At 44.5% G+C, this 19,999-nt stretch overlaps 1 protein-coding gene across 1 annotated transcript in view; it reads left to right on the plus strand.

The window, feature by feature from the left end:
• The first annotated feature begins 2,487 nt into the window (after positions 1–2,487).
• TRIM71 (tripartite motif containing 71) overlaps positions 2,488–19,999 on the plus strand; it is a 59,720-nt gene continuing 42,208 nt past the window's right edge. The window contains exon 1 of the mRNA XM_064672286.1: positions 2,488–3,423. Within this exon, the coding sequence (XP_064528356.1) occupies positions 2,533–3,423 (891 nt within the window). The 5' untranslated portion in view covers positions 2,488–2,532. The remainder of the gene's footprint in view (positions 3,424–19,999) is intronic.

The raw sequence follows: 19,999 nt of genomic DNA on the forward strand, positions 1-19,999 counted from the left end.
TTTGGCTTTCCAATCCCTAAGCCAGTTCCACATTTTAAAACTTCTCAATATTTCCAGTTTCCTTGTTAAGGGTGCAATGCCATGCGTCCTCTCTCGCTACCACAAGCCATACTAAACAAGAGGGTGGCCACTCGGTCGTGCTGCAGCCGAAACTTTCCTCCATGCCGTTGCTGGTGGCGGGGCGTTTCATTAAAAACAAAATAATTGCGGCGGGTTTTTTGCTTAATTTACGTCTCGCAGCAGCGCAAATGGCATCGCCTCTAATTTTTGCTTAACTTCATCGCGTCAGTTTGAAGGAGAGGAAGCGCCTGCCCCTGGCCAGCAGCAAAACCCCCCCCCCCCGGGCTCGCCCTCCCCGGCACGCCGGACCCGGCGGCAACCGCAACGCCACGGAGAGGAGCCGGTCAGCTCTAGACTGGGCGTCAGAAAACAATTAATCGAGAGCCTTAATGTTTAAAGCTGCATTAACGCCCCGGTGCTTTCAAAGAAGGGCCCCGAAGCCCCGCTCCTTCCCCGCTCGCATCCCAAAGACAAAAAGGGCGCGAGGGTCCGGCGACCGCCCGAGCCGCGGCTGGGGCGCGTCAGACCCACGGTGGGAGGGGGGTCCCCGGCGCCGAAACCGGCGGTATTAAAAATCGGGGGGTGGGCGGCAGGGCTGGATGCGGGCGGATGGGGGCAGGTCGGGCGGGAGGAGGGCGAATGTTTCCTGCCCGCCGCCGCCGCCCCCCGGCCGCCCCCCGCAGCCGGGCGGAAGTCAGCCCGCGCCGTCGGAGCTTAAAAGGCTCCCGCACGCCGCGCCGCCCCAGTGCCGGCGGCCGCAGCGGGGCCGGAGCCAGCGCCGCCACCAGCCCCGCGCCCCCCGCACCCCGGGGCCGCCCTCCGCACCCCGCCAGGCGGGGAAGGCGCCCGGCGCGATGGCTCTCCCCGGATCCCACGCCGCCCGGGACGGTGCTGCCGCATCAGTGAGTAATTCCTGCTAATTCACCCCCCGGGGCCGGTGGGCTCCGGCTCGGCAGATCGCGGGGGAGGCGGGCGTTTTGGGTTTCCCAGCTTTTTACCACCCCTGCCCCTCCTTCCTCCCCCTCTTCGGGTTTTATATTATTTTTGTTTTCTCAATAAAACACCACGCGAAGAGGCGAGATGACAAAGGAAATGTGATCCTAGGCGCTGCAGGGGCTCAGAGCGAGCGAGAACCGGAGAGGAGGAGGAGGGGGCGAGCGTAGCGCTCTCGGATAGCATTGCACAGCGGCTCCAATTTGTGCGAGCGAATATAATACACCCCCCATGAATAATTCAGGGCGGCCGGCGGGGACCTGCCGCTGCTCCTCTGCCCGGCCGCGGCCGCCGCAGCCTGTGCGAGCCGCGCCGAGCCCGCGGTACTGACCGGCCGGGAGAGCCGCCCGAGCCGCCGGGCACCGCGTGTGGTGGGGAGGCTGCGGGCTCGGCGCTGCCCTCTGAGGGGAGCCCCGCGTAAAGGAAGGCGTCCGGCAAGAGCCGAGACTCAGAGGGGACTGCTCTTCTTGGCCGCCCTCGGAGCCCTTTTCTTCCCATCTCCTCCTTCTCCTCCACGTCCCGCCAGCGTGAGTCTCTGCCGGTGGGGTGGGCATCAACGCCGCCCTCCATCCCCACCCCCCAGTCATGCGGTGGTGGAGCAGGCGTCGGCGGGGGAGGACTGGAGCCGGAGAAGTCTGCCTGGCCACTGTGTTTCAGTGCCTCTCTCTCTCCTAGAGCTGCTCTGGATTGCAAAAGTGGAGGGGGGAACTGAAACGAAATTTCCCCTTCCCCCCCGACAAGCACAGGTTTAAAGGAAAAGAGGAAAAAACCCAACGCCCCAAGAAGAAAGAGCGAAACTTGAGTTAAGCCCTTGCTGCCCCCCATCCGCCTCCTCCCCGCCCGGCCGAGAGGGACTTGCACTGCCGCCCTGACCCGGTTCTGCGGCCGTGGGAACCGGAGCCGAGCCCCGGCGGACAGAGGTCCGGTCCCCGCTGGATGCGGCGGGGATCGGGCGGTCGGCGCCCATGCACTTTCCGTTTAGGAAGAAGACAAGTAACTAAACCACGTTGTCAAACTGCTGACCCGAGGGGGAGATGAGAAGACTGTGTGAGGTATTGACCGATCCGGGAATCGATACAATTTGTCTAATGCAACGGGGGATCGGGGGTTAAGTACGTGTGAGGGAAGAGAGGATCCATTTTCTGAGGGAGAACGGGACAGCTACACCTTGATACCAAAAATACCCCCGCCCCCCCACCCCCGCAGCAGCCAGCCCGGCAGCAGCGAGGTACGAGGCGAGGACCCAGCTCCCTGCAGACCGCCGAATCGATGACACCGTATTTGCAAAAACGGCCAATCGATCCCACTTGGCAAAACGACTGATCGATGCCAGCTTGCTCGTAAGCTGCTTGCAGAACTACCTTCTCCCCGCGCCTCTGTTTTTTCCGCCCACGCTGCCTCTTTTTTTTTTTTTTTTTTTTTTTGTGAGTGAGGAGAGACACGTTTTTGCCCCCCATCGGGGAGTCAGGCTTGTCGCAAATGGCTTCGTTTCCCGAGTCGGACTTCCAGATCTGCCCGCTGTGCAAGGAGATGTGCGGGTCGCCGGCTCCCCTCTCCTCCAACTCCTCCACCTCCTCGTCCTCCTCGCAGACCTCCAGCTCCTCCGGGGGCGGCGGCGGCTCCTCCTGCGGAGGCCCGCCGCGGCGGCTCCACGTCCTGCCCTGCCTGCACGCCTTCTGCCGCCAGTGCCTGGAGGCGCAGCGGCACCCCGGCGCGGGGGACGCGCTCAAGCTGCGCTGCCCCATTTGCGACCAGAAGGTGGTGATCTCGGAGCCCTCGGGCATGGACGCGCTGCCCTCCTCCAACTTCCTTCTCAGCAACCTGCTGGACGTCGTCGTGGTGGCCGCGGCCGCCGACGAGCAGAAGAACGGCCGCGCCGCCGGGGCCAGCCCGGCCGGGGGCTCTGGCGCTGGGGGCGGCGGTGGCGGCGGCGGCAACAACCGGCACCACGGCCGCCCGCCGCCGGGGCCACCCCGCGCCGCCGGCTCCTCGCCCGCCGCCGCCGCCGCCTCGGCCGCGCCCTCCTCGACGTCTTCGTCCTCCTCCTCCTCGGGCGGCGGCTCGGCGGCGCTCCTGCTGCGGCGGCCCCACAGCCGGCAGGGCGAGCCCCGCTGCAGCTCCTGCGATGAGGGCAACGCCGCCAGCTCCCGCTGCCTCGACTGCCAGGAGCACCTGTGCGACAACTGCGTGCGGGCGCACCAGCGCGTCCGCCTCACCAAGGACCACTTCATCGAGCGCTTCGCCGCCGGCCCCGCAGCCGCCGGCCCCGCCGCGCCACTCGCCCTCAGCCCGCCCTACCCTGCCTCGCCATACAACATCCTCTCCGTCTTCCCCGACCGGGCTAGCTACTGCCAGCACCACGACGACGAGGTGAGCCGGTGCGCGGCGCGGGAGGGAGGGAGGGAGGAAAGGACGGAGGGGGCGGCCGCGCTCCCGCCCCTGGCCGGCGCCAGAGGGCCCCCGCCCGCATCGCTGCCTCCCGGGGGGCGGGCGGCGGTGGGGACCGGCCGCAGAGCTCCCGTAGCCCGCGGAGGCGCTGGGCTCCTGCCGCGGGGCTCGGGAGCCGGGGATGGGCTCGGGGTTGGGGGCAAGGCCGCCCCGCCAGCGGCGTGTGCGGGGGGCGGGAGCCGCTGGAACACCGGGGGAGGGCGTGCGGCGTCCCGGCCGCGCCCTGCTCCCACCGGGCGTCGCTCCGCACCGCCGCCCGGGAGGAGGAGGAGGCGGTGAAGGTGAGCCGGGGGGGGCTCTCCGCGAGATGCGGGAGACGCTGTGCCCGGAGGCGGTCGCCGGAGCTCCGGGCTGCCTGTGCGCGGTTTGCGGAGGGGGCATCGGGCTGCTGCGGGCGATGCCCCTCAGAGGGAGCTCGTCGGGCGCGTACCGAGGGGTGGCGGGGCCGTGGAGATGCAAGAGAGAGAAGTTTAGAGGCGCCCCGCCCCTTCCCCCGAGCTCCTAACGCTTCTAATGCGAAGTGGAGTCTATTTTGTACAACTGTGTTCTGCGTGTAACCCCTCGGAGAAAGGAAAAACGAATAAATAGGGAAGGAAGATAACTGTATCGAGGAAAGGACTCCTTTTTGCTTATTTATTTATAAATAAATAAAAAGTAGTCTAAAAGTTAGCAGAGGTACTCAGCCTTGTGAATACCAGCTACATCTACTGATACAAAAACGGGAACTTGCTTTATGTGGTCTTAACTTGTAAAACCAAAGCGTTTTAAATTTTGTTTCTGGTGACCCTGACTATTGTTTCATAGATCTTAAGAGACAGCGGCTTCTTCAAAATGTACTGAAAGTGTCTTAAGTTTCATTGGGATAGTTTCTTGCTGTGATGGTTTGAAACTTTTGAGGCTGGGAAATGGCGATCGCTGTCTTTCCCCCTTCTGCTCTGGGGGTCAACGCGGGGGATTTTGCTGGAATTTTCCAGTAAATTCAGTGTTGGATGTAGTTCCCTCCCAGTATGAAATCGGACAGCACAACAAGGGGCTTCAGGGGAAAATCTGCCTGAGGACAGGGGTAGTACATGAGTTTCCTGTGGGATGCTTGCTTAACTGATAGAAATTTGGAAATTTGGCGATGCCTTTGTCTTCAGTTTGCAGGGGCACTTTTTCTGTCTTCTCTGATATTGCTGTACCTCAGAAATAATTTTTCTAGGAAGGTCTGGAAGAGCATTTTTTGTTTCTTAAAGTTGCTAGTGTCAGAGGACTAAATACGAATTTTGTGGAAAAAGAAAAACCTTAAAATGACATTTGGAGAATGTGAGGTGTACTTAAAGGACAGTGAAGTTTTAAAAAAAAAAAAAATCCAACCCAGCAATGTTATTGTAGTTGGGCTGCTTACAGGTTTTTGTGGTATCAAAGTATCTTCCTGCTAGTGGGCTTCCTAGAGCACACACGTAATATTGAAAACCAGAATGAAATGAGGCATGATGTTCTTAAGACAGTTAAAAAGCTAGCTTTTTGCATTAATTTCGGAGTATAACTTTGGACTTCTGGTACAGGCTGAAAAGCTTGTAGTTTTTGTGTTCTCAGTAGTATGGAAGTTCTTGTTGAAGTGTGTAAAATGAAAAATAATTGACGGCTTTTGACCATAGCATAAAATATCCATCTTTTAAAGTGATGTATTCTCCATTACTTAGTGAAGAGTACTTGGGACAGGAGATTTTGTGGACTTAAAATCTTGAAATTGCAAAGGGAACAAAGATATTCTAGCCTTGCTTAAACCCTACAGTTTTTCTAGAAGTAACTTGTAAAGAAGCTTAATTTATTTTTACATACCTAATTTTATTTTCAACAGCATGCTTCGAAAAGAGTGCATGTCTCATAAAATTGGTTTTGGGTGTTCTTGTGTCCTGTAGACCTAGAAATTGTGTTAAAACAAGTAAGCATTTTCAAGCCTTCAGCTCCTGTTGAGAAAGGCTTTTATTCTGCAAATTAATGATCTACTATTGTTCTTGATTAGTGGGTTTTGGTGGTTCCTGAATGCAGGTGTACCTGATGAGTATTTGCAAGTACTTATTAGTCACTCAAGAGGGAATTGTTTGGGAGAGACTGACTGTTGGGAACAGTTTACACTGTAATCTTTCTCACTTTGGCTAAAAATATGGGCGATGTGAAAAACTTTTTTTTGAGAAAGAGGGTGGCTGCAAAGCTGTGAGTGTTATTGCTTGTTTAATTCTAAGAATGTTATTTATAGCCTCATAAAAGCAACGATAATAGAAAGGCAGCCTTGCAGAAGAGTACTTAGTGCATCACTTAAGTTCTTTGTTTGGCTAATAGTGTAAAAACAAACCTAAAATGCAAGACAGAAAGGGTAGCCTGAAAGCTTAATATTAGTAGTTAGAAACTGTCTCTGCTCCATATGTAAGTGAGAAAAGCTGGGGAGCAGGATATTCCCTCAGACCAATGTCATGCAGATAAGATTTGAGCACAGGCAGATCTCATATGTGAGCTGCTGAAAGAGTAGTTTTCTTGGATCCAGTTTCTCCTTCCCCAGGATATATCCTCCTCACCCTGTTTGAGATGAGTTATAAGGAGTTTGACCCTGTCCCTGAGGTTTTTATCAACAAAAGTTACTGGCTCCTTTATGTTCTTGCCTAGAACATGATATTCCTGTCCTAACGCCGCTACTGATTTGTTACCTTTGGTCCTGTTCCTCTCTGGTCTTTCCACCTCTCCACCTGGGAGTCACTGTCCATTCCCCATCATTTTTCCTCATTCCACTCCTATTTTGTGACTCCGTCAAGTGAGAAGGGAAGTAACAGTGTGGGTGGTTATTTATTGGGTGTTCCAAGTCTCAGAACAAGACTACGCATCCACATTTGCCAGACAAGATCAGGATAGTTGGTCATCCTTTGAATGCTGAGAAATGCAGATTTCATGTCTTAACAGGGATGTCTGGAGCAGTCTCTTTTTAGTCGAGTTGGTTCTGGTCTCAGTTGAGCTGTTGCCTCGTGTGTTCTGAGCGCATACAGTCTCTAAAACAGAGAATATTGACTGTTACAGTAGTGGCAAACAGGAAAGAAAGTGGAACCCGTGAACTCACGAACTGTCGGAGGTAAAATCCTACCACGGCAGCAGGGGAAATGCTTCAGCTCTGTTTCAAAGCATTCTACAAAAGTAACAATGTTGCAACTCTGAAATTTTTCTTTTGTCTGGCCACGTTTGTTGTGTGGACATAACTGTCAATGCTATAGTACTAACTGGATGTTACTGTAATAAACCCAACTAGAACAGGACTTTAAACTAGAAAAAGATTTTACTGTAGTCTTACTCGTAGTTAAATAAAATATGCTAACTGATAAGTCAAAATGCAGAATGTGCTTGATTGTTTCATCTCTCAGACTGAAAGAGCATCTGTTTTCTTAGAAATATCAATAGGCTGCAAACTAAACCATAATCTCAGAAAACGTTGAAACAACTGTAGGACACTTGGCTTGTGTAGATAAACTACCTGGATTCAAGTGAGTTTGCAGAAAGTGGAAAACAGGACAAGTTGCAGGTTAAGTAATGCCTGCATTATGCCAAGGCTCAGCTGCTGTGTGCTTTAGCATCATTTGGTGATAAGTGGTGGATGGTCAAAACACTTCAATAGCAGACTTCTAACACTTTGTAGGGAAAGCTTGGAGTTGCCAAATTCAGTCAACCTAATGGTGTGTGACCCTCTACTTCTCATATTGCTCTACAGAGGCATAACCCTGTAGCACCATGGCTCCCTTCACTGCAAGAAAGGATTTTTAAGGTCTTTTTCTGCTTGCTCTGAGCCACTCTGTTCCTTCCTTTTGCTTGCATCCTTTGGTCAGAATCTTAACTGATCAGATTAATTGACAAACTCCTAAGTTTCTTGCCAGATCAGTGCATGTCAGTGGTTCATAGGGCTGTCAACGCATGTAGACAAGACTTGTTAAATTAGATTGCTTTATTGAATTCTGGATTTGCATATATTCTTGGATTCTTTGTCTTTTTAGGTTACAAATGAAATTTATTCCTTCTTATTGTCCTACTCACTGTAAAAGATGCAACTTTTGGAGGAATGTGCAGGTATAGGGGAAGGCATTCAAATGCCTTCTGCCTAACTGTCAGCTGAACAGAAAGCTACTTATCTGGTACCTTGGAGAAATTTGCTGATTAAATTTGTGTCTAAGCTGCTCTAATGTAGGGTAAAGCTCTGGTTTCACAATAGGAGGGAGCAAGCTGTCTTAACATCTCATGGCTACTCAGAGAATAGGGGAACTCAATTTCTCCTCTCGCAGGCTTGGCTGCGTGCACTCAGGAGATGCTTCTCTGAGCCAGTTTAACTCACTTAACATGACAGAAACCAGAAAACTTTTCTCCCTTCTTCTAGTGTTGGTATAAGTTTATTTTAATTGCAGAGGATTCTGGCCCCAGCTTATCTGGTACAAGAAAAAGGAATAGTGTAGTTAGGCAGGAATGGTAGGTTAAACATGGTTGCTTTTGTGTAATGTCTTGCAGTCACTGCCAAATGCTGAGCTTTACTCCGTGGTGCTCTTAATGCCAGTCACCCACCTCTCACCAAAATAGTTGGCAAATGCAAAGGGAATAAGCCTGTGTTCCCAATTCCGTGTCTCTTGCTCAAGGGCTACTTATATGAAACTGCAACATGTGATACAAATGTGATGCAGGCTTTTGCTATTCCATTTTCTAATGATTTGCCTCCTAACAAAATGATTAAAAATTTTGGGAGTGTATCCTGCTCTTAATATGCAATACTTCACTGTGTTGCTGGTGTTGTGACTGCTAGAGCTTCAGCCTTAGAGGAGAATGTGCATGAACTAGAGGAATTCATACTTCAAGTATATGTGAGAAACCCTGTATTCTCCTTTGTACTGATGCACCTGTCATTTATCATACTTGCTGTGTCTTACTTCTGATATCAAGTGCAAATGCACATACAGGTGCCCATCTGAAGACAATGCTTCAGATTAAGTTACTGATGCTTGTATTTTCCTTTTTATTTTTTTTTCCTGGTGAAAAAAACAAAGGAGTAAGTTATTTTGTTCATATGTGATCTACATAATGTGGAGTTAACATCTTCAGAATGATAAGGGGTTTTAATAGTCTTTAATTTCACACTATTTTTTAACTTAATAATGTTCAGGTATTTGGTGCTAAACAGTTACCTCTTGGTTTATTCTGCCTTACCTTCCTTTTAGCCGAGTCTCCTCTTTAGCTCCTGGCTCTTCCCTGCATGCAGAAGTCTTTTTTTTATTTAATTGATTCTCTTTAGAAAGAGAATGAAAACTTTTGGCTTTAATACCACACTGGACAGAATCAAAACCTCCTCTGCTTTGCTTTGACTAATGCTGAAATACACTTAAAGTTTTAGGGTAAATACAGCAAAGTTGTCAGGCTTTGCTGCTGGTGATAATCTGATATATTATACGACATTAATTAAACATGACTTCAGACAGTTTTCAGTGAATAAAAATTGAAAAAAGCAGAAATGCCATGGCCGTTCAGGCAACTATTGTGGACTGTTTTTACTTAGAGCATGTCTCTGAAAAACCAAGAGTATTACTACATGTAAGAGTGTTAATGCTTGCAGACTGCAACACAGACCTCTGAGGCTATAGTAACTTTCTTGAGAAAATATGACTGGAGATGTGCATGCAACAAATAGGCATGAAACTAGTCAACTATACCCATAATTTAGTTTTTTTAACTACAGTTCTGTTAAAACCAATGTCTTGAAGTGTATCTCATAACTGGGAGAGAAGGTCTGGCTGAATTTTTGCCTCAATTTAGTGATGAAGTTTTGCATCATATGTAGCAGTTTCTCCTTTCAGCTAAATCTTCAGAGCATGTAAACATGCTTGGTAGACCATGCTTCCTTAGAGGAAAACTACCTAGTTCCTCTGTTTTAAAGTTAAGGAGGTATCATTCCTCTTTCAATACTGTCTTGACCCTGTCTCTTCCTAGTTTTCCTCCCATACTCCCTTCCTTCCTGCAAAGTTGTTGGTGTCTTTCCATCAGACAAAGAATCACGATGTGTTGAGAGCACAGATCTAAGCTGCACAAACAATGCACTGAATGCAAGACTAATGTTGCCACAGATAAGATTTCACAGAAGGGGTTTATTGTCTTCAGCTGTAATCCACTTTCAATAGAGCAGTTATGTATATAATCTTGGATCATAATTATGTAGTACATAATTTTTACTAATGCTTTTACCCTATAATTCTAAGTCTTAATTAAAGTGTAGAAATACTGGATGGGAATGGGACTACTGCTTGGCAATGCAAGTATTGGTTAATGTAATGAATGGATGTCCCTGTTCCTAAAATATGTTAAGCATATGTCCTTGTTTTAGCTGTTCTCATGGGCTCAGCTGCAGCTCCTTCCATGGGTTTTCTACTTTCCCTGTCTGTGCTTGAAGAAGGGCTCTGTGGGTGAGATGGGCTTGGTCCTCCTAACAAATTAGGCTTGTGCATCCAAATCAATTTTGAGAGTCATGGGAACAGATAAAAAATGTGCTAAGGAATTGGAGCTACACTATCTGCTAACTGTTTTCTAACTTGAGTTCAAAAACTTTTTTACTATGCAGTGTCACCTTGGAGAACTTTTTCTTTCTCTTTCACCTTTGCCCTCCCATCTTGAAGAAAAGAAAGCATATGTGGCTAAGACAGGAGTAGTACTTCTTTCCTAAAGTTCTTTTGTCACAAAGCTACTTCTTTCTTCCTCTCTTTCTGTCAGTCCTCAACAAAATAATTTTTCAGCTATAGAGTCCATAGCTAATAATCTTATTTAGCAACTAAAGATGTTGGCCAGCTTTGAATGCTCCGGCTTTATAATAAGAAAAGGAGTAAGACTTGGTACCCGTGTGTGCAATACTGACATTTATTAATAAGAATAAATTAATACTTCTGTGTTCAGCTCTAAGAAACAAGAGCTCCATTACTGTTATTTCATTTGCTTGTATAACATGCATTGTTTTAAAACCTCAGATGGTGAATTTGTTGGGTAGGATGATATCTAGTCAGCAGTTTTCCTACATATATAGTTGAAATACTTTTGAAGTGACTAAGACTTGAACTGGGAATCTCGAATATTTATTGTTTTATAGTTCTGCATGCTTTGTGCTATATGCCTCTGCACTGGTGCCGAGTTGGAGAAAATGGGTTACCTCCCAGCACCAGGGAGGAAATTTCTAAACTTGTTGGACCGGCAATGGATGCAGGTCACTCTTCAGAGTTGAATACTTAAAATTCTGGGGACTGTGAAGTATGTCTTGAATGCTGTAGTGGAAATGAACTCTACTGAACAAACAAACATGTGAAATTTCTTATACTCACTCCTGAAATAGATTAATCCAACCAGAGGCTGCTCTTGTAACCTCCTGTGTTTTACTCCTGTTTGTTACTATAGTATAATCTCTGCTAAGATCACACATGCAAACCTGGGCTGCTCTCATACCACTGCTTTCCAGGGTTGTCAGAATAGCAACTGCTTGCCTTTGAATCTCAGTGCTGGGAGGGGAGAAGGGTCCTTTAGTGAGCTAAAAGTATTATAGCTGTACTTGTGTGGCATCATTTTCCCTTTACTGTTGTTCGGTCTCCATGCATTACCAAAATATTTAAAGGTGTCCTGTCAAGTTTGCTAAATTTTATCTTTTCTTTGCTTGTATTACATGTCCATCCCATATATTTTTGTGGATAGCCAATGTTATAAACTACCATCTACCTTTTTGTTATAAACTACTTTTTGCTAATTAAGGTATTGTTAATGTACAGAACTACCAAATGCTGTGTTTGGCTGGATTAAAAGGCTGGTAGGGACTTGAAATACAGGAATCAAACCTCAATGGGATTCTCAATGGTAATGTTGGAGCTTGTTGCTGTATCTTCCCCGTGTCCCATGTTGTCTGGGGTTTTGTGGGTTCAGTCTGCATGTCTATATATACTTGCTGTCCAGAGTGGCAGGCATATGCTACAAGACTAATTTTATACAGCCTTTTGTTCAGCTGCTCTTGGTTAACAAAAGGCAAACTATTATTTATGGGAAAATGTCAGCTATCAAACTTCAAATCCTCCCCTTTTCCCTCCCCCTTCACTTCAGTGGTTCTTATCACTCCGCCATTCACACTGTCACTTAATACATAATAAAAAGACCTAACCTTAAATATTGGGTGCAAGTAAAGCTTGAAGGCTGTGCCTTTAGGCTTAGTAATCCAACCTAGTGCTGCATCAGAGACTGGAGAAATGCTGCTGTCCTGTGCGAGTGTTGGTAGTGTGGTTTGTGAATCGCCAGTGAGCGAGTCGGTACTAGTCGCCTGACAAGGTTACTATTCCTGATTCTCTGTAACCTTAAATAATGCCATGTCAGGTGGTGGGGGGTGTAAGAGATAATGATCAGGGAGCTCCTGGGGTCTTGCCGTTTCTGTGTCTTTCTGTGGTTTGGAGGTCAACTATATAGTTCTAAAATGCTTTAGTAAGTGCATGTATATGTAAGGCAGAGTGGGTCTGTTACTTTGAGGAAAAACTCGTTAGAGAATGGAAAGAAGGAGTATCGTGCCTCCAAGCTGCCTTTTTTTTCCCTTAAAAAGCAGTGCTGGTAAAGGGTTAAATTCCACCCCCCTGCAGCACACCCCGCCCCCACCACTATATATGGTGTGCCCAAAGGCACTGGAGATTTAATACATTGAAGTTGGAGCGTGAAGGGGGTCTGCAGGCTGCTAGACAAAGTCACTCAAATTTCAGGAATACTTGATCCATACAAGGATGTTACTTGAGAAAGGCATAGCTTCTCTGTAAGAAACTGGTTGCCAAATGAGCCGGCTGAATGTCCCAAACACAGCTTTTGTGGCTAGATGAGCAAATTGGAAACCAGATTTTCTTAAGCTGATGACTGACTGACAAGCAAGGCAGCTAAAGTTGTGAGAACTGTCTCCCTTCAGCGGAGTGGTTATTTGTAGGGGAAAATGAAAATTGTGATTCTCCCACTGAAGTGCATGTAAGTTGTGGAGACTATCATGCAGATCATGATACAACAGACAATTTAGTTCAATAGACTGAACGCTAGTCTGAAAAAATGGCAAATAACTTCCCCCATCTAGTTACTGTAGAAGCAGCTACAAGTGATGCAACGGTGCCCCATAACAATGTATTTGGTGTCAACTTCTGTTAAAGGCTTTTAAATGGATGACCAAGTATTTTGGGAAGAAAGGAGGGACAGATTGTGGAAAAAGAACTTACCAAAAATTAGTATAACAAAGACATTGGTAGTAGAAAGCTTAAACAGTGTCCTGGAGTGGATTCTGGAACACTGAGGTCCCAATGCTTCTAATTCTGCTTTTGTATATAGTAAAATGGTAATGGGGAAGATTTAATGCTCTCCTTGCTTCTTCCCCTCTTGTACTTGATACAATTAGAAACGAGAGAGGGGATGTAATAATCCCCCTTCCCCCAATATCATGAAAGCATTGATAAGATTAGAATTAAGAATTGGATTAGAATTATAAATGGTGGCTGTTGACAGTGTCCGAAAAGGTAACAACATGCCCTTTCTTGGGTGCTATCTGCCTTCTCCATTCTAGACAACATATATTTAAATTGACAATATTATTTCATCGTAGCTCTTCCTCTCTTCTAGCATTACTAATTTTTTCATGAGCTCTGAGCCTCTTACTAGATAACTAACATATGACCCTTGAGCTTCCTGTTGCTGAAGCATAGCTCCCTTACTGGAATTATCCTGCAGGGTTGTTGGTGGGATGGTTCATAGGGGGTTTAGTGGGCAGTCTAAGCAGACTTGCTGTTAGTGGGAGCAAGATTTGGAGGATCTTGAGATGACTTTCTCTGCATAGCTGGCATGCTGCTGGAGAGCTGTCCACTCCAAATCTCCAGCCACTCCTGAGAGGTGCTTTTCCCATTTGTATGCATTTTCCCAGTGCATGCAAATGCATGCATATCTGATAAACTTCACAAGCTTTAGACGACTGTGATTTGTCAAAACAAAAGACTTAATCTGCATGTTATTGCCTTTCTGGCAAAGGTGGTGTTTATCCCATCTTTGCATCTTATCAAAAAGTAGTTGAGTAAGAACCTCTGAATCTGAACTATTATGCTAAACAGTAGCAGCTGTGTCAGTCTAACTTCTTTGTCTCTGTACAAAAACAAGTGGAAAACTTCTAAGGCAATGTTCACCTGAAGGGGTGCATGTGGGCCTTTCATTCCAAGTGGCTTATCCTTGAAATAATATTTTCAGGGAGCAATTGTATGCTTTGGTTGCATATGTTGTTATGTATTGTTACATGGAAGTTATGTACTTTTCCATTGTTTTTAGAATTAAAAATTCTTTATGATATTGGAAGGTAGGTCTTCTACAGAACTACTAGAGATTTTGCTAGAAGTTCTGAAGCACCACAGTTAAAATTATTGTAATGTGTACACTTCATTTCCCCTTGTAGGAGACTTCAACATTGACTTGGATATAGGTTAGGTCAGCATGTCCTTGTAAAGACTGGAGTAGCTGGGTTCTGTGGCTGGCCACTTAAGCTTGTAGTGGCATACTATACACTCGGGCTTGGCTTAGATCTGAAGGCTCTTCTTTCACTGGAACACTTCTTGTCAGTCCTTTCCTTACTTTTCCTATGCCTCGGAGTCAGTGAAGTGAGTTCAAGTAGTACATGATTACTGACAGTTTTTACTAGTGCTTCTGTCTTGATCTCTTTGGCAAAAATGAAAAAAAACCCCACAACTTTTATACACTGAGAGAACAAATAGGAGAACCTTAATTTAAAAGTGCAGGTGTTAACATGAAACTTGCTTTTACAAACTGCAACACAAATCACCTTGAGCCATTTTTTTGAGTTAAGTTTCATTTTCATATCTCAGTCTTTGGATGCTGCAAGCGATTGAATTGTATTTATCTTCAGAGAGTACCATAATTTTTGTAGTTATAGAAGTAATTTAGGGTGTTAAACTACTTATAGCTTTATTTTAATTGGTTTCCCATTTGCTTGCCTAGCTAAAAAAACTTAGTGTGGAAGACTTACTCAGCTGCTCATTTGGCAACCAGTTTCTTACAGTGAGGTCATGCCTCTTAATTAACATCCTTGTAAATACAATTTAAGGTTAGCATTTTTATTCTGTATATGATATCACTTCTGAAACTTGTTCTTAATGCCAGCCTATGCCATTCAGCAAAGAACAGGACCGCTAAGGAGCTTAAGTTGATGAAACCCCTCAGTGGTGTGGACTCTCCCAAGTGGGGTACAGGAACAGAAAACTGTGTTCATTGTAGGCATAGAGAAGTGACAGTGTTTGCTATGCAGGCAAAGCAAAGTGGTTGCACAAAACCAGCTAGTTGCCTCACTAGCTTTGTCACAGGTATCAGTTATTATCTAAATGTGCATTTCTTTTCTGCTTCAGCCTTCTTCAGGAAGTCTTGTGCTCTGTATCTGATCCCTTTGTGCACTGATCAGCAACAAATAGCAGGGTGAACTGGCTCAAACCTAAGAGAAAAGAAGCCAGTGCCAGGCTCACTGAAGTCATTGGACAATGGAGGTAGCAAAATCCTGCAGCTGAAGATGCTATAGGGAAGGAGAAAAAGCACTGAAGTTCCCTTTCTCTGTTCCAAACCTGTTCATCTCTTTTCCTTCCCCAGCTCTGCCTTATGCTGAACAACCAAAATTTTGAAAGGGAAATTAAACAACATGTGTACTTTGAATGAATTTTTGGTTAAAGCCATAGTTGAGCTTTTCATTAGAAAGCCTTCTTGTGACTAAACATCTAGTGCAAGTCACTGTGTAAACATGGAAAGTGTTTATGCCTCTCAGCTGTTCAGTAATGTGCTTTTTTTGTCTGTTGCTATTAATTTGTCTTTGTTATATATTGTCAGTATATGTATGTAAACATCACTTTTATATAGTATTTATGAGGGTTTGGCTAGCATAGTAAGACTGACTTATTTTTTTCCTAAATGAAAGATAAATCTTGACAGTTAATCAATCTGGGAATAATGTATTGAACCAGTTTCCTGTCAGAACTGCTATTTTGTCTTTACCAATGTTCAATACAGCTGTTTCGGGGGAAAAAAAAAAAAAGGAAAGCTGTTTATAGTATATATTTCTAAAGTAACTGGTCCCCAGGGTATCCTTCCATTTTAATTTTGAAATTATCATGGGAAAGCCTTGACGATGTCCTGTCTTATGCTATTTTAATATTACTTTACTAATATAAGCAACAGAAAAAAATCATGATCTCATCTTAAAGTACCATATAATGCATGAAATTTAATATCACCTTGTCTAGAGGAGAAAACAGTATTTTCATCAATATCTTTATTGTTTGAACTTTAAATTCGTTTTGATACCATCCAGGGGGGAAATGTAAAAGGAAACACTTTTCATTAGCTAGGGCATGGATTGGAAAGAGGAAGTGTTGCATGTTAAAACAAAGACCAAAATAAAAAAGCTGAAATTACTGTCTGCTATCCCAATGTACTGTCAGCAGATGAGACTCACTGAAATGGAATGCTGTCTTGGAAGTCTTGTTTGTTTTTTCCAGGTGTTCCTCAGTATATGAGAACACGGTATTAACCTTCTTGCAGAATTCAGGTGCACTTGTATAAGGCTTACTTTGGGATGGAAATCAGACAAAGTACTCTGGATGAGTATATCCTTGTTATAACTGTGTTTTAGTTGTCAGTTCTTGAGGAACTGACCAGAATTCAGTTTATTCCTCCCTTTGAGAACAGTTATCTCCTATGTTGTGGCTTATGATTTTACTCCAAAGTTTCCTGTATGAATTTTCCTAAGGTATGTGTAAAGAAATATTTAGCACCTGTATTAGTGGATTCTCATTTTGGATATAGATGGGCAGTTTTTTTCCATTTGGCTTCTGTGGCAGAGATACTTCAACAGACATCTCTGTAGTCCCTTGCTTAAGGAGGGGGGAAGTGAAGGGAAATAATCCAAGGTGACTTCCACAGCTCTAAATCTAGTAAGTTGTTTTAGATGCACATATGAAATAGCACAAGTTTTTGAGCAGCATGATGGGAAATAATAAAAAATACTAATTATCTAAGAAAAGAAACTTGTCTTCAGAAACCCCTGTCTGACCCAAGCAAACTGTTGCCAGCCGTTCACTAGGAGCAAATGGCTGTTCTTGGAAGATACTTTCTTAGATCAGTGACAGTCTGAATATCGTGGTGTGTGGGTTGTTTTTCTCCATTTCATGTATCTGTTTTTCTCCTAGCAGGGGAGACGTTCCTGCCAAATATGTATGCCGTGGCTCTTTTTCTGCTACAATGAGGTGGAAATGCTTTCAGAATGAAAGATCTTTGTAAATCAAAGTTTAAACAAACAAAAAGAGACAAAACCAGCCAAAACAAATTCTCAAAACACCCAGCTCTCATATGGTCAGAGAAGCCACTTCTTGGAGTAAGCTGACTTGTTTCATGTTTGATCCCATATGGAGTTATGGAGGGAAACCATTCCTCGAGTGCTTTTGTTAAATAAAGCTGTTGCCATGAATTAAGCAACACTGCCCTGGAATGTTTCTGATCATGGTCTTGCAGAGCTTGTGACCTTTGCACTGAACATGTGAACTGAAACTTCATCTTCCAGTGTTCAATAACCATGTTAAAAATTCAGAGGTGAGGCAGTCCTGGGACTTCCTTAGGCTAGCTTAAATGCCAAGTGAAATTTAAGTACTGATTTATGCAGTTACTCTTCCTTTTTTTTTTTTTTTTTAAGTCTAAGCTACAATTTATATTGTAAATCTGAAAATTCTTTATCAATTAAAAAGCCCTCAGCAATTGCATAGACAGACTCTTATAATGCTTTAATTTATGGAAGCCTAGTAAGGTATTAAAATATTGCCACCTTCTTGTCTAGAAGCATCAACAACTCCTCGTTTGAATATCTGTACTACTATACTATACTGCTTTTTAAGGCAATTGCTTTAACCAAGAGCTGGATGTAGTGCCTGAAGAGGCTGTTCACTTTAACTGGGCTGCAGCTGAAAGTGGGAGAGAAGCAGTTTAAAACTGTGCCTCTTGCAGTATATTGCTGTTTGATGTCTCTGGACTTCCTACTCTGCTAGAATGCTATAAACAATTAGTCCATTTCTTGTTTACCAGATAGAAACACTGCCACCTCTTGGCTACTCACTCACCTGACCTTTTTAAACAATTCCGTAATTTCTTGATGTTTTCTGAGACTGTGATTTTTTGAATAACACAGGTGGTTGTGTAGTGAAAGTCTTAATATAACACACTTTAGACTTAAGAATTTGTATGGAGATCTTAATTATTTACTGATTGTAGCCTGAAACAAAAGGAAGATGGAGTACTACTTGATCGAGTGGCTCTCAACTCTTACCCATTTGAGTATACCTTCCTTAAAAATATACTGAGCTGAGATGGGCTTCTGCCCTTATTAGATTAGCTGACCAGACAATTTGGCAACAGTATTGGCATCTGAAAGTAATGTCTGCCACAAAGGGATTCAGCTTTTATGCCCTTAAAAGGGATTGACCAAGTATTTTCTACTGATCTTTGTTTATTTGATTTTAGTTGATCAAATGCCGAGTTCTGCAGAGTTGGGGAAAGAAGGCTTCGTTCTGACTGTGCTTCTGATAATAGTTTTAGTGAAGTTGACTTGAGTAGTTTAAAGTGTTGCAGTTTAAAGATTGCCTTTATTGTATGGTGTTATAGTAACTAACCCTTAATTCCAGAACACTTCCCAGTTAAGAGGGAAGTTTATGCTTCCACCCAAAAACCTTTTCTTGTTGTAAGCAGCCTTGTCTTTTTCTACAACTGTCTTGTGTTTTGCTGGTCACATGTTTCTGGTTGTGCAGTGAACCTTTTTCTTAATAATACGTACAGAAGGGTGACTTCTTCAGCTCAGTTAACCTTCCAGATATAAAATGAGCCTTGAAGAAGACCCATGATGTTGGCTTTTACTCTAAAAAGCCAATCCAGTGAGTGCTGAGAAGAATTCTTACTTAAACCTGCCCAAGTGAGAGAGAATGTGCCACTGATGTGCCACTCTCAGAGGACTTTTCCCATAGAACAATTCTGGTGCAAAGCAGTGACATTCATATCCCAAAGGGCTGTAGTAGAAGCTAGGGTAATCCCCACCTCAAGCAGCAAGTTTTAGTGGAACACAGAAACTTGACAAAGGTGTGTACAGCACATGAGAGGACTTCAGCTCAGCGGTTGAGTGGGATTGTCAGGATGCTAACAACCTCCTGACTTCTGTATTAGCAACTGGAATTAATTTCTTGATGTGTAACTTAAGCTCCATAATGGGGATAGAGGATCTGGGTTTCCAACATCTGTTTGTTTATAAGTTGCAGCTCAAAACCCTTTTTCAAAAGTAGTCTCTTTCTTACACCCCATACCCCAGCCCCTTCAGGTGTGGGTGGGAGGTCATGATGGAGCTTTGCACTTTTGTATTCCTGTTGTATGCATGCTTCAAAAATGAGGCAGGTGTAAATCCAATTTCCTGTGAATGAACTTCTAAATCTAACTTCTGAGATAATGGTTTGAAGTCGTTTGTGGGAGCTGTTCAACGTTTTATAGAACAAAACCTGAGTGACTGGCCCGAGAGAGAGAACAAAGCTTCCTAGGAGAGGAGGGAGGTTTGGGGTGCCAGTCTGTGTTGCAGTGGCTTTTATTTCATGTAAATAAATTCCTTATCATGAGTTTAAAAAAAAAAAAGAGGTCCTAGACTCTTGTATTACTGCAGTATAACCTAGAACATAAGCTGCAGTTGTTTTAAGACCTTCTGTAGCCATAGCAAATAAGGCTTCACTGTGCAAGGTATATGCTTCTTTTTTGCAGATTTTAGAGTGAGGAGATAGAAAAAGGTGAAAGTTACTATACAGTTAAGCCTTCTCTCATTTCTTGACATGTAGTAAATACCATTAGTTGTTTAGCTTCCTGAATCAAGGTTTAGAACAGCTGAAATTTCATTCTTGGATTTAAATGGCAAGTAATAGGACAGTCCAGAAGTTACTAAAATATTTTTGTTCAGCTGAAAAAAAATGCCCTGTGTTGTGTTTAGTTTTGATGGCATACAGATTAAAGCTGTATTGTGCTGGTGCTGTGGCATTAATAGGCACTGTTTGGTGTCTATTTTTCAGCATCTTTGTTATTGCAGAGTCAGTAATCCTGTATAAGCAGTACTCATTTTTAAAATGGAGGCTTGCTGGAGGGTGGAAGGATTGGCAAATATGGTGTATCTAAAAATTACTGAAAAACAATAATTTTTTGAAGTGTTTCTTTAGTGGCAGATTCATTAGGATAAAATGTTAATAGTTTTGGCTAATTTGTGATAAAAGTGAACAGATAATGGAAATTTCAGAATTGCTTGCAGCTATTATAATGGCTAAGTATTTTGAATGGAAGAACAAAAACCTCTACCTTGAGGATTTTTTTCAGTCTTTTTGACAAAGCTTAAGAGTTTTTAACATCTCAAAACATG

Source organism: Pseudopipra pipra, chromosome 1 (genome assembly GCF_036250125.1).
Source record: "Pseudopipra pipra isolate bDixPip1 chromosome 1, bDixPip1.hap1, whole genome shotgun sequence".
NCBI classification, from domain to species: Eukaryota; Metazoa; Chordata; class Aves; order Passeriformes; family Pipridae; genus Pseudopipra; species Pseudopipra pipra.